At 40.4% G+C, this 23,289-nt stretch overlaps 2 protein-coding genes and 2 long non-coding RNA genes across 5 annotated transcripts in view; 2 read left to right on the forward strand and 2 right to left on the reverse strand.

Moving 5' to 3' along the window:
- ENTPD3 (ectonucleoside triphosphate diphosphohydrolase 3) overlaps positions 1–8,265 on the forward strand; it is a 34,611-nt gene extending 26,346 nt beyond the window's left edge. Inside the window, exons 8-11 of one of the 2 annotated variants that reach the window (XM_004277856.4) lie at positions 2,319–2,591; positions 2,789–2,899; positions 3,884–4,021; positions 6,884–8,265. In XM_004277856.4, the coding sequence (XP_004277904.1) occupies positions 2,319–2,591; positions 2,789–2,899; positions 3,884–4,021; positions 6,884–7,120 (759 nt within the window). In that variant the 3' untranslated portion in view covers positions 7,121–8,265. The remainder of the gene's footprint in view (positions 1–2,318; positions 2,592–2,788; positions 2,900–3,883; positions 4,022–6,883) is intronic. The other variant, XM_033401970.2, reaches the window with a different exon arrangement.
- LOC125960315 (uncharacterized) overlaps positions 1–23,289 on the reverse strand; it is a 327,486-nt gene that overhangs the window by 146,336 nt on the left and 157,861 nt on the right. The window lies entirely within an intron of this gene.
- LOC117195857 (uncharacterized) overlaps positions 1–23,289 on the reverse strand; it is a 127,714-nt gene that overhangs the window by 88,258 nt on the left and 16,167 nt on the right. The window lies entirely within an intron of this gene.
- RPL14 (ribosomal protein L14) overlaps positions 1–23,289 on the forward strand; it is a 95,675-nt gene that overhangs the window by 51,319 nt on the left and 21,067 nt on the right. The gene's annotated exons all lie outside the window — the stretch shown is intronic.

Consider the following 23,289-nt stretch of genomic DNA (forward strand, 5'->3'; position numbering starts at 1 on the left):
AAATACAGACATAAAAAATATAAATAATAAACAAACAAAACCTGGAATTAGCCACCATCAACACAGTATTGCATTTTCTTCCAGTTTTTTTTTTCATGCAGGAATATGTATAGTATTTACAAATTTGGCTTCATATGGTTTACATATAATTTTATATCCAGCTTTTTTTTAACCTAACAATATATTGTGAGCAGTTTCCTGTGTTGTTAAACATCTTTTGAAATTAATACTTTTATAGGTGCATAATACTCCAAATACCATTATTTAAAAAGAAAAACTATATTGGTCATTTTATTATAAAAGAAAGTACATGACCCTTTCATGTCAGTGCCCTGAAAACACTAAATTCAGGGAAGATTTATTGAATGTTGAGGGCCTAAGCAACTTGGCACACTGGCAAATTATATTTAAGGAATGCCATAACAAATAATTCACACTCCAAAAAGAGAAGTGAAATAATCTTTACTGAGCTTCTTCTGCCAGAAATAATTTATATTATCTTGCTTCTTCTCCAAGCCAAGCCAGAAATGATTTAATTATTTTAAAAGTATAAGGCAGATTTGGAAGGAGAAACTAAATAATCATTTGGTTGATTTGATTTTTTTCTTTTAACGAATATTTCAGCCATAGGGTGGCCATGGCATGATACGTTACAAATTAGACATAAGACCTTTTGAACACCATAGATTTTTTCACACCATTAAGGCAGAAGGGGGCCTGTTTGCTGCCTCCACAGAGTCATATGAAGATCTTTCTGCAGAACACTCATGTCAGTTATACTGGATGAGTGTTGTACTTCTGTAGGATTCTGTGTAGAATCCTACCACTGCCTTTTGTTAAATGATTACATTATTTTGATATGTACCTCAGTTTCCTCAGCAGTAAAATGAAAGAGTTGGGCTAAGTGTTTTCTGGGTCAAGATTTTACTGTAGGGGGTAAAATATGCCTTAGTAGCTTTGAAATTAGAGTTTGAATCCAATTTCTTGGAAAAGAGAGTCCATAAATAGAACCAAACACATTTTGGAATTCAGCATTTGATAAAGGGAACATTTTTGACCATAGATAAAAATTGGATAATCATCTGGAAAAAGTAAAATCAAATCCCAATCTTAATACCAAATTAATTACAAATGGATCGAAGATTTCTGTGTAATGCGATATTTATTACAGCATTGTTTTGTAAAGGCAAATGATTGGAAACTACCTAAGTTTTCCTCTAGAGGGGACTCCCTAAATAAATTATAGTTTATTTGTACAGTAGAGTGCTATGCAGCTACTAAAAACCCACTCTTACACTTACAATGAAAGGAAAATCTCAAAGATATATTTTTAAGTAAGAAAAGCAAGGGGCAGAACAGTGTGTATACAGTACTGCCATTTATGATTTAAAAATTTTAGGGACTTCCCTGGTCGTGCAGTGGATAAGAATCCGCCTGCCAATACAGGGGACATGGGTTCGAGCCCTGGTCCGGGAAGATCCCACATGCCACAAAGCAACTAAGCCCATGAGGCACAACTACTGAGCCTGAGCTCTAGAGCCCGCGAGCCACAACTACTGAGCCCTCGTGCCACAACTACTGAAGCCTGCGTGCCTAGAGCCCGTGCTCAGCAACAAGAGTGAAGTCACCGCAATGAGAAGCCCACGCACCACAATGAAGAGTAGCCCCCCCTCGCCACAACTAGAGAAAGCCTGCACGCAGCAACGAAGACCCAATGCAGCCAAAAATAAATAAATAACTTTATTAAAAACAAAAGTTTTTTTTTAATTTTTAAATTTTAAAAAGAAAGAGAGGAGAAAAGAAAATATATTTGCACATGCATACAAGAAGTATACACAGAATCTCTGGTAGAATACACAAAACTGGCAATAGTGGTTACTTCCAGGGACGGAATAAGGGTGGGGAAAGTGGATGGGAGGGAGCCTTAATTTTCATAATATATTTATTTGTACCTTTTGAATTATTTTTTTAGGTGGATAGATAACATTCTCTTCAAAATGGTCAATGAATCTAAACATATCTTGTTTTCTCATCAAAATGGAGTTCATAAAACCTGCTTCACAGGGCTGTGGTAAGGGCTGGAGCAGACAGTGTAAGCAAGAGCCTAGTGTTGTGCCTGGTGCAGGGTGATCATCCCCCGACCCTGACTTGAGTTATCTAGACAACCTGGGAGTTCCCTTCTACATTGACGCAGAATGGCCTTTTTTCCGTTTCTCTCTCGGCATTGGTGGGGGACAACAGTAAGGATTTGCACTGAGGATTTGTACTTGGGCCTCCACAAAACAGTGATATCTAACACCTCACTCTTGTACCTACAGAATTATACCACTGAAACCACATTTGCCAACCCCTGTTACCCTCGGAATTACAACACCACCTTCACTGAGGCACATGTGTTTGGCAGCCTGTGTACAGAGGACCTGAGACCTGAAAGTTATGATCCCAACAACATCATCACTTTTGAAGGAACCGGGGACCCATCACTGTGTAGGGAAAAGGTGGCTTCCCTATTTAACTTCAGTGCTTGCCATGACCGAGAAGTCTGTTCCTTCAATGGTGTATATCAGCCAAAAGTTAAAAGGTCATTTCTGGTAAGGGCAAAACTATGGAAAGATTCCTTTTTTTCCCCATTGAATTTTTCTTTCTCACCTTTCTGTTTTTCCTCTGCTGAGCTGTTTCCCACTTTCTTATTCAGTACCCTGAAACCTCCATATTATATCCCATTCTGAAACCTCCATATTATATCCCATTCTGAGAACTTATTTCCTTCTGCACGACTTCCTTACAGGCTTTTGCAGGATTCTACTACACAGCCAGTGCTTTCAACCTTTCGGGTAGTTTTTCCCTGCACACCTTCAACTCAAGCACCTGGAATTTCTGCTCACAGAATTGGGGTAAGGTCAGTATTTAAAGAGAAAGGATCCATATTGGTACGAAACAGTACAGCAGAGTAGATTCCATTTGTGTGCGTATGTATATTCTGAATTTGACTTTTATGCTGTCCTCCTTTCACCATATCCATAAGATGGGGATAGTAAGGGACCCCACCTCATAGCTGCGTTGTGGATTAATGTTCTAACCATGGGCACAATGGTTATAACAGTGTTTGGCACGTCATAAGCACTCTATAAACTTAGATTGTTCTTCTGTGATGTTGTATAGGGATCTGGTGGGGGGGGAATATAGGAGATATGGTGTATATGTACAATGGAATATCACTCAGCCATAAAGAATAATGAAATTTTGCCATTTGCAACAACATGAGTGGACCTGGAGGGTATTATGCTTAGTGAAATAAGTCAGACGGAGGAAGACAAATACTGTACGTTATCACGTATATGTGGAATAACATAAAAAATAAATAAAACAAATGAACATAAAACAGGGATATTTTTATCATTGTATTTATTTTATAGTAATTTTAATTATTAAATTCTGGGTGATAAGATTCTTTAAAATATGACAGCTGACCTAAGCTGTTCTGAAATGGTTTTTTTTTTTTTTTTTTTGGCTGCGTTGGGTCTTCATTGCTGCGTGCGGGCTTTCTCTAGTTGCGGCGAGCGGGGGCTACTCTTCGTTGCGGTGTGCAGGCTTCTCATTGCAGTGGCTTCTCTTGTTGTGGAGCATGGGCTCTAGGCGTGTGGGCTTCAGTAACTGTGGCGCATGGGCTCAGTAGTTGTGGCTCACGGGCTCTAGAGCGCAGGCTCAATAGTTGTGGCACACGGGCTTAGTTGCTCCACGGCATGTGGGATCTTCCCGGACCAGGGCTCAAACCCGTGACCCCTGCATTGGCAGGCAGATTCTTAACCACTGCGCCACCAGGGAAGTCCCTGAAATGTGTGTTTTAAAACCTGCCTCCTCCCTGTTTTGAACCTGCCTTCAGCTCCCACTGCTGCTCCCCCGGTTTGATGAGGAGTACGCTCGCTCCTACTGCTTCTCAGCCCATTATATCTACCACTTGCTTGTAAATGGATACAAATTCACCGAGAACACCTGGCCCCAAATACATTTTAAAAAAGAGGTAAGTCAAAGCACAAACTGTTTCCTCCTCTTTCTCTCAAAACAGATGCTTGTGTGTATGTGTGTGAACGAAATGTAGAAGGTAAGTGGGACTTGGGGTTTAACTTGCTAAATGGAGCCAATGAGACTTGATCCCTGGTGAGCTTATGAGAAGAGATGATGGAGAATTCAGAGGAAGTGGTCATCAGAAACCTTCCACATGAGTTAAGGATTGGATGCCAAGAACCGTGGACTCTGAGCTCCGTGGCGGCAGCACTTGTTTTATCATCCTCATATTCCTAGCATTCAGCACAGGGCTGAGAACATGGAAGGTGCTTAGTAAATGTTGTTGAGTGAATACATAAATATGTTAAGGAACAGAGACTTTTCATCCTGACAAGAAGCTTCAAATATAACAATTTTGTTAAGAGAATAGTAACTAATTGCTCTCCATTTTACACAAATGTCAGAGTGAGATCTATGCTTCAGAGAATAGGGATTAAATAAGCAGCATTAAATAAGAATTTTATCTTAGAATGGGTCTGAGGTCACTGTATTCACTCTCAAGTGTCCAGAATGGTCCAGTGCTGGAATGACAGCTCTTACGAGGTGACTATTTGGTGAGGGGCCTCTGTACCTTGCTTTCATGACGCAGCCTTGCTGATATTTTCATCCAGCACTCTGTTCCCCAGATTCTGGGAGGGTTTTCTCATTTCAGGAATAGCAGATGTAAAGCCTGAAGTATGTCTGGAGTCAGTCTGTTCGATGTTAGCTTCGGCAATAATTAGATTAAAGCAAGCAATATCCAGCATTAGGCCTGTGACTGTTTACTTTTACATAGATAAAACTGAGTCATCTATAAAAATTAAGGATGTCTGGAGATGTTTAAGGACTGTTGGTGGCATGTACTCTCCAAGCTTTGTTTCTAATTAATCTAATTACTAGGAAAGTAAATTATGAGAATGGGGAATGATTTTCCATTAAATACCAATTTGGGGGGATACAGAATTCTAGGTTTCAAGTTCCTTTCCTTTATTTATAAAGAATTTAATACTCAGTCAAATTAGTATTCAAATGTGAGGGTATAAATAGACTTCAGAAGATTTGCCATGCAAAGATTTACATCCAAAATATTTTTGGAGGAAGTGATCAAATAAGAAGAGAAATAAATCCAGATGTATAAAAATATAGGAAGTAAGAATAAATGATGTTGTGGCTTAAAATTTATATTAAAAACGAAAAAAGAAAACTAACACCAAAGAAAAGTAAAAGAGAAGAATGCATTTATAACAATCCAGAATTCTAGTATAGCTAATATCCAATGTGATGGGGGTATGGTTGAGGGTCATAGGATACAGGGACATAAGAGTGGCCTGAAACACTCATCATGTAAAGTGGAACATATTTATATCATTTTTAAGGCAATAAATGAAAAAAATAAACATAGGGAAATAGCACTTATTGAAAATTTAAAACTAAGGTATTAGAAAGCAGTCCAAATATATCAATAATCATAAATGGACTAAACCTACCAGTTAAAAGGCACTGTCAGATTGGATTTTTTTAAATGAAGTGTATGTTGTTTATAAGAGAAACCGTCTTTAAGGACATGAAACGTTTTTTGGGTTTTTTAAAAATTTTATTGAAGTATAGTTGATTTACAATGTTGTGTTAATTTCTGCTGTACAGCAAAATGATTGTTATACATATATATATATTCTCTTTCGTATTTGTTTCCATTATGGTTTATCACAGGATATTGAATATAGTTCCCTGTGCTATACAGTAGGACCTTGTTGTTCATCCATCCTATATATAAGTTTTCATCTGCTAATCCCAAACTCCCAATCCATCCCTCCCCCACCTCCCTCTCCCTTGGCAACCACAAATCTCTTCTCTATGTCTGTGAGTCTGTTTCTGTTTTGTTCATTTTCAAAGGACATGGAAAGTTTGAAAGTTAAAAAAAAATTTTTTAACTATCAGGCAAATACTACACAAAAGAAAATTGGTGTAGCTTTTTAATATCTGACAAAATAGTCTAAGATAAAGAGCATCATTTGAGATAGAGAGGATAGAAGATTGCAAATTTGAAACATTTATACATCTAATAAAATAGCTGAAAAACATGTAAACAAAAATTGATGGAACTACCAGATGAAACTGACGAAGTCTGCTTCCCACTTAAACTGACCTTCTTTTCTTTTTTTTTATGGTTTTTTTTTTTGGATATTTATTTGGCTGCACCAGGTCTTAATTGCGGCACGCGGGACCTTCATTGCTGTGTGCGGGATCTTAGTTGCAGTGTGTGGGATCTTTAGTTGCGACATGTGGGATCTTTTTTTTGGTTTTGGCACATGGGATCTTTTTTTTAGTTGCGGCACGCGGGCTCTTAGTTGCGGCATGCAGGATCTAGTCCCCTGACCAGGGATTGAACCAGGGCCGCCTGCATTCAGTATGGAGCCTTAATCACTGGACCACCAGGGAAGTCCCCTGACCATTTTTTCTTAGAAACTGGTCCTGGGTTCAGTAAAACATGCATCACCCTCTTTCTTTAGCTATAGACACTTCTGTACCCGATGACAGAGAAACTTTCACTGTTATTAACTGTGCCCTCTTCACGCTTGGCTGTGACGAGGCCATGAGGATTAGTTCTTCCGGCTGTTTTCTCTGCAGTGTGGGAGATTGGGCCCTCGAGCCTTTGTGGTCACAGTGACCTGGGTTCTAGCCCAGTCTCTGCAGTGTCTGAAATTAGGCAAGTCCTTTGACCTCCTTAGGCCACAGTTTCCTGGGGGTGTCTCAGGAGGGTGACCATGGTGTGCCCTGGGGATGTAATCCGTGCCTCAAGCCCAGCCCTGAGAACTGAGCCATCTCCTCTACTCCACAGGTGGGGAACAGCAGCATAGCCTGGTCTCTTGGCTACATGCTCAGCCTGACCAACCAGATCCCAGCCGAAAGCCCCCTGATTCGCCTGCCCATCAAGCTGTCTACCTTTATGGGCACCCTCACCTTCTTCACAGCAGTGGCCTTGCTGTGTCTGACATATCTTGTGTACCTGTGTGTGTCATCCAGGAACCAGAGGCGCTCCCAGCATGCCTTGGACAACACAGTGGACTCTGAGTGAGCCTCACAATGTGGCTCCTGGAGCCTGAGGGCTGCCCATAACCAGCCTGGGGGGCACCAAACAATGCAAGCAAAATGTCCATCTTCAGGAAACACAGCTAAAGTCCAATGCCTGTGTGCCTCTCAGATACTGATTTATGCCAAAGCACCTCTTGGGGAGTCTCTCAACTGTTCTGTGTACATTGCTCCTCTAAAGACCCCACCATCCACTAGCTGACCTATTGGGGAACAGAGGAGAGACAGGCCATCAAGGTCAGGCTCTTTCATCCAAGTGCCCCAGAGGAAGAGTAAGTTGAGAATATGACAGTTTAATGTTGAAGAATATGCCAGTTTAACGTTGAAGAATTGACCTCAGGGCTCAGTTTGCATTTTCCCTCCTTCAAAAATGCCGTATTTCTCCCAGAGAGTTTGGAAGCTGTCAGGTGTCTAGTAAAGCATCTGGCCCCGTCAGATATCTCATTTTATGGCTTCCTCTCATTGGTCCTTAACTAAGACTTTCCTTAACAACCCCCAAAACATTGAGCTCCCTCAGACTGGGAGAACATGGTATCTGGGGGAAAAGCCTCCTTTACCCCAAGGACAGTGGCCCCAGCCAAGCTTCTGTCATGTAGGCAGAACCTGAAGGACAGAGACACGCACAATGTCTACCAGAAAACGACAAGCCGTTCCTGAAGTGGGATTCCTACTCAGGGCTCTGCTCGTTAGATCGCCACCTGTGTGTGTACCATCCTCCTTGCCTCCCCTTCCCATTGCTGTGTCCCCCTGTAAAACGTTTATTCCTAGCAAGGCTATCATGTTCCAGATCATTCTGCCTTTGCTAGGCTTTTGCTTATGGTTGGCTTTCCATCGTTAGCACCATATGCATTTCACCCACCATTCCGACAGGTGCACCTGATGTTGTCACAAGACATCCTCTTCTATGATTTGCTTACCAATTATCAGTACTTTCCTAGATGGTAGGCCTCTGCATAGTAGCCACAGTTCTTGACTTTGGGAAAAGAAAAGGAAGATACGGGGACATTTAACTCCAAAGTGGGATGGGAAAGAACTCTAGCAAGTCCAATGGCTACAAATTAAAAATAAACATTCTTTCAGATTATAGTTTGTTCGCTGAATACAGAATAAATGACTCTTATTTTATTGTGACTTGCAGTGTGTGTGTTTATTACCTTGCATATGGTACTCTTTCTCCTAAGGGCCCAAGGTGGCATTTATGAAAGGAAGTTTTAAAAACTAAAAAAAATTTCTTAAGGAAACGTTCCTAGTGCATTAAGAAAGTCGTGCATTAATATCACCTTTATTCCAGAGAGTTCAAAGTGCTTCACTTTAATAAATCTCTGTTTCCTTGAAATAACTGAGTCAAACATTTCTTTACTTTTTTTGACATTGCAAAGCTTCTGTGAGGCTACAACCTGCCACTCATACCTTGATTCCCACCCAAAATGGCTGCTCCCATCCCAAAGTGCACCTTTGTTCACACAGTTCTTCCTACCTAGACTGTGGGTCATCCTCCCACCCATCCAAATAATCATATTTCTAAAGGCCCAATCCTAGCTCTACTTCTTCCACAAAGCATTCCTTAAACACAAATGTGCACGCGCACACACACACACACACACACACAATGATCTATCTCTTGGACTGCTTTTAAAAAACTAACTACATAAATTCTTATATTGTTGCTTATCTTTGTGTGTGCATATAGCTTATTCTAAAATACACAGTAGGCTACATAAGGGCAATTCATCACTCACACATTCATTCAACAGATATTTAAGAAATACCTACTATGGGCCTGACACCTTGCCAAGCGTGATCTCAGATTTGGATAAGTGCTATGACTGTATTATATACTCAACATATTTGTTGATTGATGGTTCCATAAATGACTGAAGGGTGGGCAGTAAGCTCTAGAGATATCAGATAAAATAGCATCCAAGTTACCAAGAGTTTGCAAATAAAAAGATATGTCTGTGCAGGAAAGAGGGTCAAAGCTCCATGAAGACGAGTTGTAGTCAACATTTCTAGCCAATTTGGGAATTTGGAATGAACTGATGAAGTATTTTGAGTTTTCTGACATACACCAAAGAATTCTTTTCAGACAGACCATCTCGAGATCTGCAGGCTAAGTAATGTATCTGGCACTACTGTGGTAGGCAAAAGTCTAAGTAACATCCTCTGGTGTCACTCCTGAGATTACATCATTACATGGCACAAGGGATGTGCAGATATTAATCAGCTGACCTTAAAATGGAGAGATTATCCAGGTAGGCCTAATCGTATCACATGAGCTCATTAAAGGCAGAGTATTTTCTCCAGAAAAGGAAGTCATATTCAAAGCATGAGGAGGATTTGACTATTGCTAACTTGAAGATGGAGAAAGCTAGGTAGAAAGGGCCTGAGAGCAGCCCCTAGGAACTAAGAGCAACCCCTGGCTGACATCCAGCAAGGAAGAGGGACCTCTGTCCTACAACTTCAAAGAACAGGGTTCAGTCAACAACCTAAATGAACTTGGAAGCAGGTCTCCCCAGAGCCTCAAAATAAGAGATTGACCCAGCTGACATGTTCATTTCAGCCTGTGAGCCCCTAAGCAGAGAACCCACCCATACTTCTGAACTTCAGAGTTCCAAGGTCAGAAATGGGTGCTGTTGTAGGCCACTAAGTTTGTGGCCACTTGTAACACAGCCATAGAAAATTAATAAAACTACAGAACTCCAAGCCCCAAGGCTCCAAACAGAGCAAGTGCTTACATTTGAAATATGTAGTAATGATAAAATGATTAGGTGTCACAAATTGTGCCTATTCCTTAAAATAACCATGCAAGAAAAACATGGGCTCAGAGGTAAAATAACATGCCAGCATCACCAGCTGGAAGCACTTTTGGAGATGGAGATTGTGAGTTGAGATTCTAGTTAAGTCTAAAATGCATTATGTCCATCATATTTCCTTTCACAGACAAAGGCAGTATCGTGGCACTTAGGAGTTCGACTTTAGAATTTTGTAGTCCAACATACCCATTCACATACAATTGCATGATTTATGACAGAGATGTCACATCACAGCAGTAGTGAAAAATGTGGGACAACTGGATTTCCATTATGGAGAAAAAAGGAAATTCAACCCCTTCCTCTTACATTTTCAAAAATCATTCCCAGGTAGTAAGTGTGAAAGACATAAGTGTGAAAGATAAACCTACAAAGGTTTTAGGATAGAATGGGGGAAAAAAATTTAAGATCTTGAATAAGGGAAGGGTTTCTCAAACACTATATAAAAAGCATTAACCATAAGAGAATACTGGGTATGGTTGATTACATTAGATTAAGAACTTCTGTTCAACAAAATACACCATTAAAAGAGTAAAAGGACAAGCCATAGAGTGGAAGAAGGTATTTACAACATATATAATGGATAAAGGACCAGATTTTATGAAGAACTATAAATCAGTGAGAAGAAGGCAGATGATCCAGTTTTTCTCAGTGGGCAAAAGGCTTGAAAAGACATTTTACAAAAGAAGAAATCTAAATGTCCAATAAATATAAAAAGGTGCTCAATCTCATTAAATAGATAAGGGTAATGCAAATTAAAACTATAACAAGATAGCACAATATACCCATTAGTCTGGCAAAATATAAAAGCCTGACAATACCAAGTGTTAGTGAAAGTATAGAAAAATGGAACTCTCTTACAGCAGGTGGGAATGTAAGTTAGTGCAACCACTCTGGGAACCTGTGCTATTGTCTAATAATGTTGAAGATATGCATACCAGATAGCCCAGAAATTCCAGGCCAAGGTATATATACCTTTGAGATGTGTGTTCTAATGTACATTAGGATACATGCCTAAGAATGTTCTTACCAGCAACCAAGATGCCCATTCCATAAAATGGAAGAATAAATAGTAATATATTTGTACTAGAAAATACCATACAGCATAAAAACGAAAGAACTACAAATATATGCTCAATATGGATGGATCCTACAAACATAATGTTGAGGTTAAAAAGCAAGTCATAAAGTAGGTAGATAGATAGAATAATTCCATTTATATAAAGTTCAAAAACAGGTAAAACTAAACAAAGAAGGTAAACTCTAAGGAAAAGCAAGGAAATTATTACTCTTAAATTTGGAGGAAGATAGGGGTTGTGTTTGGAAAGAGATAAACAGATGTCATAGTTGGCTAGGGCTGCCATAATAAACTACCATAGACTTGGTTGCTTAAACAACGGAAATTTATTTTCTCACTGTGCTGGAAACTGGGAAGTCCAGGATCAAGGTGCTGGCCAATTCAGGTACTGGTGAGAGCTCTCTGGTTTGTATACAGCTACCTTCTCGCTGACCTTCCCTCTTTGCTTATGCAGAAAGGGAGAGTGAGCGCTCTCTTTTTATAAGGGAACTAATCCCGTCATCATCAGTGGACCCCCCTCATAACCTCATCTAACCCTAATTACCTCCCAAAGGCCCCATACCCAAACACTACCACACTAGGGGTATGCTTTCAGCATATGAGTATTGGTGGCATACAAGCATTCAGTCCATAACAACAAGACTTCTGGGGTGACAGTGATGTTCTATAACTGGGTATAGTTACAGGTGTTCTCTTTTTTCAACCATTCATATGGTTGAAATGTCCTATATGGCATTTACAAATAAAATACAGATCTGGGGTAACTCAAGGATTTGCTACTTGCTACCTCTATGATCTTCACAAAGTCTTTCAATCTCTTTGACCCTTAGATTTTTTCATGTATAATGGGGATAATAGGTACCTCATGGTAAATTTTTTTAAAAGAGAAAATTTAGCACTCAGCTAGTACCTGGCACAGAGTATAGCCAATGAATAAAAGTATAAAAAAGTATTTCCTTCACCCATTTATTTATTCACTCATCATACATTTACCAAAAGTGTATCATGTGCTAAGTAAGCCCTGGGCGGGGAGACTAAGGCTGGGAGAGAAATGATACAAGTTACTTTCCTCTTGAAACACGAGACACTGCCACCCCCTGCTGGAGCCATGGAGAAAATCCTTCCTGGTTGTGCACTTTTTTTCTCTCCATAACTAAAATGCTGAAAAAAACTCATAGTTCAAAAACATTTTCAGGGACTTCCCTGGTGGTCCAGTGGTTAAGACTCTGTGCTTCCACTGCAGGGAGCACAGGTTCGATTTCTGTCCAGGGAACTAAGATCCCACATGCCATGTGGTGTGGCCAAAAAAAAGGTTTTTTTTAATTTTATAAAATAATGAGACAATTCGAAATTTAAACATTTGATATTATCAATGAATTGCTGTTAAGTTTTGTTTAGGTAAGATAATGGTATTGTGGATTTTTTTCAAGAATCCTTACTGTTTAGAAACTTGCTAAACTACTTCAGATGAAATGATGTATGTGCAGTACAGCAGTCAGGATTTAATCCGAGAAATAGAACCAATAGGAGATACATTGATATATATAATTTCAATTTCATAAGAAATTGTTTTTGAAAGAAATTGGATTATGTGATTGTTGGGGCTAGTGAGGCAAGTATGAAACTCACAGGGCAGCCTCACCTAGATTACGTCGGATAATCTCCCTTACTTAAAAATGACTGATTATGGTTTTAATCACATTAGGTTAATGAATAATGGAGGACTGTAGTCTAGCCAAGGTGAAACATAAAACTGACCATCACATCTGTGAATTGATTCAAAATAACATGGAAGGGAGAATGCAGATGGGACAGGACTAGTCCATGGTTTGATGGTCCTTGAGGCTGGGGTGATGGGTACATGGAGGTTTGCTATAATTTCTATCTGCTTTGTGTATTTCACAATTTTCTACAATAAGAGGGTTTTAAAATATACTTTAAAAGCACTCAGAAACTCTGCTTTATATATGATATCTTTCTTTCTGGATCTTTTTCTCTATACGTTTTCACATAGTTAAGGTCATGCTAGAGTTATATCTTTATATCTACTTCTTTCATAGCATTATACCATTAGCAGTTACACATCTCATTAAAACTTCTTCCCAAATATCAAACAAAATGATTAATAACTCAGGCTCTGACATCACAGAAACCTGGTTTGAATCCCAGTTCTGCTATTTGTTGCTGAGTGACCTTGGTCTAAACTTCTTAGTCTCTCTATTGCTCAGTTTCTTTTAATATATTCATTCATTCAGCTAATATTGTGAGCGTCCTGTGAGCCAGATCCTGTTCTTGGTGCCGTGGCTACACTAATAAACAAAATAGACAAAGTCCTTGCCATCATGAACTGACATCTGTGGAGGAAACTGACACTAAGAAACTAAATACATATTGTATAGGGGGTCACAACTAATCCAGAGAAAAATGAAGCATAGTAAAGGGGATAGGGAGTGCAGGGATTGCTACTTCACACAAATAAGTCAGCAAAGTCTTTTCTGATAAGGTGACATTTGAACAAAGACTTGAAGAAAGTGAAGGTGTCAGCCATTTGAATATTTGTTAGAAGAGCATTCTAAGGAAAGGAAACGGCATATGCAAAGGCCCTGCGGTAGGAGCACAAGGTACAGAGAGGAGGCCAAAGTGATTGGAACTGAAAGAAAAAGTAGAAGATGTGGGAAATGAGGTCAGAGAGTTAGCAGGAAGTAGACTATGCAAGATACAGTCATTAGGGGGTTTTGAACAAAGGAGGGACATCTATCTGGCTTCTGGTTTAGAAGGTTTACTCTCTAGCTGCAGTGACAAAAATAAAGTGAAAGGGGCAAGGGCAGAAACAAGAAAACCAATTGGTAGCCTATTAGAATCACCCAGACAAAAGATGCTGGTAGTATAGACCAGGGTGGTAATGCTAGAGGCTCTGAGCAACCGTTAGATCCTGCATGTATTTGAAAATAGAGCCCACATGATTTGCTGATGTGTGTATGTGGGGTGAGAGAGGGAAGGAGTCTAGGATTATTCCAAAATTTTTGCCTGAGCAACTGGAAATATGGGGTTGCCATTAACTGAGCAGTGAATGCAGCAGAGGGAGAGAGTTTAATAAGGAGGAGGTTAGGATCCAGACTGCTTTTTAAAAGTCTACTTCTACCAGCACAAATCCACAAGCATGGGAGAACAGGAGGGAAGAAAATGGCAACAACATATTTGACACATAAAAAGCTGATGGACCAGGGTTAATGGGTTAGCAAACCAAGAAAGCCTAATCCTAAATCAATGAGGAAATTGAGAATCAACCATTTTAAACAGCAGCATCTTCAGAAAGCTCAGGAGTTCATGGTATCATGTACAGCTGGAAGCTGGGTTGGTGGGTATAAAATAAGGATGATCAAAAGATTAAAGATTAAAACAGTTTAAAGTTGTTTAAGAATTAGTAGCTCCCTAATCCCTTCTCCCACTCTTTGCTAATGGATGACTACCGCTCCCTAACTCAGGAAGAGGACTGGAAAGCACAAGTTACAGTTGAGGTTGGAGGTGTCATACCCAAAACAGTAGGATTTAGAGAACCAGAGCACATTCAGTGTTTAGACCTCAAGCCCACTAACCCCATCAACCCTCAGGTTCTGGCTAACTCTCCCTCCAAACAGGCCTTTAGAAGAGTTTTCTATATAAGGGGAACCCAAACAGCCCAGGAGAAAGGACAAAATGTGCTGACATCTGGAGTTCCACAGTCAGGTCATCCGATAGTGAAGCTTGAGTCAACAACTCAGAACTTAACATCACCTTTTTATCCTATCCACGCTTAAAAATGAGATGATAAACAAGGACTGTCAAGTATCTAAGCAGAGCCTTATTTTACTTTTACTGGAGTGTCAGGAAAGAATACAATTAGATGTTTGGGTTCTATCATACATCTTTACCCAGAGTCTGTCTGTTGTTATTCTTACCACCCCTCTACCTTTTGTCCTTTGCCCTATTCTTTCCTTAAAAAAAAAAAAAAAGTGATATTCCAAGTGGCCCCTGATTTTGTTCCTTTGTTCTTGTCTGCCTAAAACTCACCTCTGAATCATCTTAGAACTTGACCTCTCTTCAGGGGGAAAGTCATATTGCTTTTCTCTGGATTTCAGAACCATGGTCAGGGATAAAAGCACACTCCTGGTGTGTGGTCAGGGGTGATGTGGGCTCCATCAAGCACTCCTGATGGGATGTAAATTGGTGTCAACATTCTGGAAAATTATTGGTAATATGCTGCAAGATTTTTTTTTTTTCCTGCGGTACGCGGGCCTCTCACTGCTGTGGCCTCTCCCATTGCGAAGCACAGGCTCCGGACGCGCAGGCTCAGCGGCCATGGCTCACGGGCCTAGCCGCTCTGCAGCATGTGGGATCTTCCCAGACTGGGGCACAAACCTGTGTCCCCTGCATCGGCAGGCGGACTCTCAACCACTGTGCCACTAGGGAAGCCCCAAGCTGCAAGATTTTAAATGAGCAACCCAACAATTTTTAACTTCTAGAAATTTATACTAAGGAAATTTTTTAATGTGAACATTATTATTAGTGATACATACTGAAGTGTTTATGGATATACTGATACAATGTCTAATACTTGCTTCAAAATAATATTTTGCGGGTATGTATACATTTTCTCATATGGAAGCCACTAAGTACATAGTCCCATTTAAATGTGCTGTAAATGTATAACACACACTGGATTTTTTAAAAAATATTTATTTGGTTGCACCGGGTCTTAGTTGTGGTACGCAGGACCTTCACTGCCACGCACAGGATCTTTGTTGTAGCATGCAGGATCTAGTTCCCTGACCGGAGATTGAACCCTGGCCCCCTGCATTGGGAGCAGAGAGTCTTAACCACTGAACCACCAGGGAAGTCCCTACATACTAGATTTTGAAGACTTGATACCAAAAGAAAAGGTAAAATATGTCATTAATAACTTGCATACTGGTTATATATTGAAATAATATTTTGGATATACTGGAAAAATAAAATATATCATTAAAATTAATTTCACCTATTTCTTTTCTTTTTCAAATGTAGCTACTAGAAAATTTTAAATCACATTTAAGTAACATTTTTAATTATAACTGTGGCTTGCATTTGTGGTTTACATTATGTTTCTATTGGATAGCACTGGTATAAAATCTATATACAGTCAGCTCTCCATATCTGCAGGTTCCAACATCCTTCGGATTTCACCAATCTCAGATCAAAAATATTCAGGAAAAACAAAATTCCAGAAAGTTCCAAAAAGCAAATTTGAATTAGACATGTGCTGTTAATGATTTACATAGAACAGTTGATTCTTCAACAACCCTAGGGTTAGGGGTCCCAACCCTCCGAGCAGTGGAAAATCTGAGTACTGTGTAACTTAGAGTTGGCCCTCCACATTCATGATTATTGCAAATTTGACATCCGCAGCTATGGATTCAACCAACTGTGAATCGTGAGGTACTGTAGTATTCACTATTTAAAAATATTCAAATATAAGTATACCCCTGCAGTTCAAACTCATGTTGTTTAAGGGTCAAATGTATTTACAACCATTTACATAGCATTTACATTGTGTTAGGTATTATAAGTAATCTAGGGATAATTTACAGTATACATACAGGAAGATGTATGTAAGTTATATGCAAATACTACATCATTTTTTAAAAGGTACTTGAACCTTTGCAGATTTTGGTATCCGTGGAGGTCCTGGAACCAATTGCCCACGGATACCAAGGGATGACTGTATACTATCAATAAAACAAAACTTTCCATTAAACATGAACATGTTTGGATGACTGACCATAAAGGGGTAATTATTGAAACTAGGTGATGGGTACACAGGAGTTCATTATATCATTTTCTATACTTTTGTATATGATTGAAATTTTCCATAATAAAAGTTTTAAAATACATGAATAAAGCTGTTTTCAAAAAGGTGTTCATTCCTGTTTATAGTAAAAACTGAGGAAAAAAGGCTCAGTGCTGGTAACAATAGAGGACAGAGGACTGGTTAAGTTAATTATGTTCATCTATGTGCTGTATGCAGTCACTAAATAGTAAAATAAAAGTAACATCTAACATTTGTAGTCTAATTATATTCCTGGCTCTGTGCTAATATTCACAACAGCTATAAGAGGTTGATAAAATTTGTATCCTCTGACCTCTCCCACTGACTCCAGATTTATATATCTAATAGCCTGCCAATTGACATCTATTAGCTGGAATATAAGGATAAAGAACAAAAAAAATTAACAGGAGAAAGTGAATTGAAAGAAATATAAACTATGCATGGAACAGAAAATTTTAAACAAAAAAGGAAATTTTGATTAATATCCTCAGAGAAATAAAAGAAGATATTGCTTCTATGAAATAGCAACAATTTTTAAAAAATATGTATTTACGGGCTTCCCTGGTGGTACAGTGGTTGAGAGTCCACCTGCCAATGCAGGGGACATGAGTTCGTGCCCCAGTCCGGGAAGATCCCACGTGCCATGGAGCGGCTGGGCCCGTGAGCCATGGCCACTGAGCCTGCGCGTCCGGAGCCTGTGCTCCGCAACGAGAGAGGCCACAACAGTGAGAGGCCCACGTACCGCAAAAAGAAAAAAATATATATATGTATTTATTACGACTTCCCTGGTGGCGCAGTGGTTAAGAATGTGCCTGTCAATGCAGGGGACATGGGTTTGAGCCCTGGTCTGGGAAAAGCCCACATGCCATGGAGCAACTAAGCCCATGTGCCACAACTACTGAGCCTGTGCTCTAGAGCCTGCGAGCCACAACTACTGAGCCCATGCATCACAACTATTGAAGCCTGTGCATCTGGAGCCCATGCTCCACAACAAGAGAAACCACCACAATGAGAAGCCCCTGCACCACAACAAAGAGTAGACCCAGCTCGCCACACCTAGAGAAAGCCTGTGCACAGCGACAAAGAACCAATGCAGCCAAAAGTAAATAAATAAAATAAACAAATTTTTTAAAATGTATTTATTTACTTATTTGGCTGCATCAGATCTTCATTGCGGCATGAGGGAATCTTTTGTTGCAGTGTGCAGGCTCCAGAGCGCTTGGGCTCTCTAGTTGTGGCATGCGGACTCAGTAGTTGCAGCGTGCACGGGCTTAGCTGCCCTGCGGCATGTGGGATCTTAGTTCCCCGACCAGGGATCGAACCCACATCCCCTGCACTGGAAGGGGGACTCTTAACCACTGGATCACCAGGAAGTCCTGTGACAAATTTTTTAAAAAGGTAGGTGGGATTCAGAAAAAATAACTCTTGAAAATTAAAAACCTGATAGCAGACGTTAAAAGTTAACTAGAAGGGTTGGAAGATAACATTGAGGTAAACCCTCAGAAAGTAGAGAAAAGACAAAGGAATGGTCTCACACCAGCCAGAATGGCCATAATTAAAAACTCTACAAATAACAAATGCTGGAAAGGACATGGAGAAAAGGGAACCCTCCTACACTGTTGGTGAGAATGTAAGTGGGTACAGCTATTATGGAAAACAGTATGGAGGTTCCTCAGAAAACCAAAAACAGAATTACCGTATGATCCAGCAATCCCTCTCCTGGGCATATATCCAGACAAAACTCTAATCCAAAAAGATACATGCACTTCTATGTTCATAGAGGCACAATTCACAATAACCAAGACATGGAAACAACCTAAACGCCCATTGACAGAAGAACGAATAAGTGAGCTGGAAGACAAAATGGTGGAAATAACTGCCGAGGAACAGAATAAAGAAAAAAGAATGAAAAGAATTGAAGACAATCTCAGAGACCTCTGTGACAACACTAAACGCACCAACATTCGAATTATAGGGGTCCCAGAAGAAGAAGAGAAAAAGAAAGGGTCTAAGAAAATATTTGAAGAGATTATAGTCAAAAACTTGCCTAACATGAGAAAGGAAATAGTCACCCAAGTCCAGGAAGCATAGAGAGTCCCATACAGGATGAACCCCAGGAAAAACACACCAAGACATATATTAATCAAACTAACAAGAATTAAATTCAAAGAAAAAATATTAAAAGCAGCAAAGGAAAACAAAAAATAACATACAAAGGAATCCCCATAAGGTTATCAGCTGATTTTTCATCAGAAACTCTGCAGGCCAGAAGGGAGTGGCAGGATATACTTAATGTGATGAAAGAAAAAACCTACAACCAAGATTACTCTACCCCGCAAGGATCTCATTCAGATTCGATAGAGAAGTCAAAAGGTTTTCAGACAAGCAAAAGCTAACAGAATTCAGCACCACCAAACCAGCTTTACAACAAATGCTACAGAAACTTCTCTAGGCCGGAAACACAAGAGAAGAAAAAGACCCACAAAAACAAACCCAAAGCAATTAAGAAAATGGTAAGGAACATACATATCGATAAACACCTTGAATGTAAATGGATTAAATGCCCTAACCAAAAGACACACACTAGCTGAATGGATACAAAAACAAGACCCATATATATACTGTCTACAAGAGACCCACTTCAGACCTAGGAACACATATAGACTGAAAGTGAAGGGATGGAAAAAGATATTCCATGCAAATGGAAATCAAAAGAAAGCTGGAGTAGCAATACTCATATCAGATGAAATAGACTTTAAAGACTGTTACAAGAGATAAGGAAGGACACTACATAATGATCAAGGGAATCAATCCAAGAAGAAGATATAACAGTTATAAATGTTTATACACCCAACATAGGAGCACCTCAATACATAAGGCAAATGTTAACAACCATGAAAGTAGAAATCATTAGTTAACACAATAATGGTAGGCGACTTTTAACACCCCACTCACACCAATGGACAGATCATCCAAACAGAAAAAAATTAAGGAAACACAAGCTTTAAATGACACAATAGACCAGATAGATCTAATTGATATTTATAGAACATTCCACCCAAAAGTGGCAGAATACACTTTCTTCTCAAGTGCACATGGAACATTCTCCAGGATAGATCACATCTTGGGTCACAAATCAAGCCTCAGAAAATTTAAGAAAATTGAAATTGTATCAAGTAGCTTTTCTGACCACAACATTATGAGATTGGAAATCAATTACAGTAAAAAAAACTGTAAAAAACACAAATACATGGGGGCTAAACAGTGCACTACTAAATAACCAGATCACTGAAGAAATCAAAGAAGAAATTAAAAACTACATAGAAACAAATGACAATGAAAACACGACAACCCAAAACCTATGGGATGCAGCAAAAGCAGTTCTAAAAGGGAAGTTTATGGCAATACAATCTCATCTCAAGAAACAAGAAAAATCTCAAATAAACAATCTAACCCTACACTTAAAACCACTAGAGGGGGTGGGGGGTTGTTAAGATGGCGGAAGAGTAAGACGCGGAGATCACCTTCCTCCCCACAGATACACCAGAAATACATCTACACGTGGAACAACTCCTACAGAACACCTACTGAACGCTGGCAGAAAACCTCAGACCTCCCAAAAGGCAAGAAACTCCCCACGTACCTCGGGAGGGCAAAAGAATAAACAGAGACAAAAGGATAGGGATGGGACCTGCACCAGTGGGAGGGCGGAGACTGCGGGTGGCGGAGGGGGAAAGCTTCGGAGACGCGGAGGAGATCACAGAAACAGGGGTGCGGACGGCAAAGCAGAGAGATTCCCGCACAGAGGATCGGTGCCGACCGGCACTCACCAGCCCGAGAGGCTTGTCTGCTCACCCGCCGGCGCGGGCAGGCCTGGGAGCTGGAGGCTCGGGCTTCAGTCGGAGCGCCGGGAGAGGACTGGGGTTGGCAGCGTGAACACAGCCTGAAGGGGTTACTGCACCATGGCTAGCCGGAGGGAGTCCAGGGAAAAGTCTGGACCTGCTGAAGAGACAAGAGACTTTTTCTTCCCTCTTTGTTTCCTGGTGCGCGAGGAGAGGGGATTAAGAGCGCTGCTTAAAGGAGCTCCAGAGACGGGCGCGAGCCGCGGCTAAAAGCGCGGACCCCAGAGACGGGCATGAGACGCTAAGGCTGTTGCTGCCGCCACCAAGAAGCCTCTGTGCCAGCACAGGTCACTATCCACACGCCCCTTGCGGGGAGCCTATACAACCCGCCACTGCCAGGGTCCCGGGATCCAGGGACAACTTCCCCGGCAGAACGCATGGCGCGCCTCAGGCTGGTGCAACGTCCCGCTAGCCTCTGCCGCCGCAGGCTCGCCCCGCACTCCGTACCTCTCCCTACCCCCGGCCTGAGTGAGCCAGAGTCCCCAAAGCAGCTGCTCCTTTAAGCCCGTCCTGTCTGCGCGAAGAACAGACGCCCTCCAGCAACCTACACGCAGAGGCGGGGCCAAATCCAAAGCTGAGTCCCTGGGAGCTGTGAGAACAAAGAAGAGAAAGGGAAATCTCTCCCGGCAGCCTCAGAAGAAGCGGATTAAAGCTCCACAATCAACTTGATGTACCCTGCATCTACGGAATACATGAATAGACAACGAATCATCCCAAATTGAGGAGGTGGGCTTTGAGAGCAAGATTGATGATTTTTTCCCCTTTTCCTCTTTTTGTGAGTGTGTATGTATATGCTTCTGTGTGAGATTTTGTCTGTATAGCTTTGCTTCCACCATTTGTCCTAGGGTTCTATCCGTCCATTGTTTTTTTTTAAATTTTTTTTCTTAATTATTTTTTATTTTAATAACTTTATTTTATCTTACTTTATTTTATTTTACTTTATCTTTTCTTTCTTTTTTCCTTCCTTCCCTCCTTCCTTCCCTCCTCCCTCCCTCCCTTTCTTTTTCTTTCTTTCTTTCTTTCTTTCTTCTTCTATTAATTCTTTCTTTCTACTTTTTCTCCCTTTTATTCTGAGCCGTGTGGATGAAAGGCTCTTGGTGCTGCAGCCAGGAGTCAGTGCTGTACCTCTGAGGTGGGAGAGCCAACTTCAGGACACTGGTCCACAAGAGACCTCCCAGCTCCACATAATATCAAACGGCAAAAATCTCCCAGAGATCTCCATCTCAACACCAGCACCAGCTTCACTCAACGACCAGCAAGCTAAAGTGCTGGACATCCTATGCCAAACAACTAGCAAGACAGGAACACAACCCCACCCCTTAGCACAGAGGCTGCCTAAAATCATAATAAGTCCACAGACACCCCAAAACACACCAACAGACGTGGACTTGCCCACCAGAAAGACAAGATCCAGCCTCATCCACCAGAACACAGGCACTAGTCCCCTCCACCAGGAAGCCTACACAACCCACTGAACCAATCTTAGCCACTGGGGACAGACACCAAAAACAACAGGAATTACGAACCTGCAGCCTGCAAAAAGGAGACCCCAAACACAGTAAGATAAGCAAAATGAGAAGACAGAAAAACACACAGCAGTTGAAGGAGCAAGATAAAAACCCACCAGACCTAACAAATGAAGAGGAAATAGGCAGTCTACCTGAAAAAGAATTCAGAATAATGATAGTAAAGATGATCCAAAATCTTGGAAATAGAATAGAGAAAATGCAAGAAACATTTAACAAGGACCTAGAAGAACTAAAGATGAAACAAGCAACGATGAACAACACAATAAATGAAATTAAAAATACTCTAGATGGGATCAATAGCAGAATAACTGAGGCAGAAGAACGGATAAGTGACCTGGAAGATAAAATAGTGGAAATAACTACTGCAGAGCAGAATAAAGAAAAAAGAAGGAAAAGAACTGAGGACACTCTCAGAGACCTCTGGGACAACATTAAATGCACCAACATTCAAATTATAGGGGTTCCAGAAGAAGAAGAGAAAAAGAAAGGGACTGAGAAAATATTTGAAGAGATTATAGTTGAAAACTTCCCTAATATAAGAAAGGAAATAGTTAATCAAGTCCAAGAAACACAGAGAGTCCCATACAGGATAAATCCAAGGAGAAATACGCCAAGACACATATTAATCAAACTGTCAAAAATTAAATACGAAGAAAACATATTAAAAGCAGCAAGGGAAAAACAACAAATAACACACAAAGGAATCCCCATAAGGTTAACAGCTGATCTTTCAGCAGAAACTCTGCAAGCCAGAAGGGACTGGCAGGACATATTTAAAGTGATGAAGGAGAAAAACCTGCAACCAAGATTGCTCTACCCAGCAAGCATCTCATTCAGATTCGACAGAGAAATTAAAACTTTTACAGACAAGCAAAAGCTGAGAGAGTTCAACACCACCAAACCAGATCTACAACAACTGCTAAAGGAACTTCTCTAGGCAAGAAACACAAGAGAAGGAAAAGACCTATAATAACAAACCCAAAACAATTAA

This window comes from Orcinus orca, chromosome 10, assembly GCF_937001465.1.
Source record: "Orcinus orca chromosome 10, mOrcOrc1.1, whole genome shotgun sequence".
NCBI lineage: Eukaryota > Metazoa > Chordata > Mammalia > Artiodactyla > Delphinidae > Orcinus > Orcinus orca.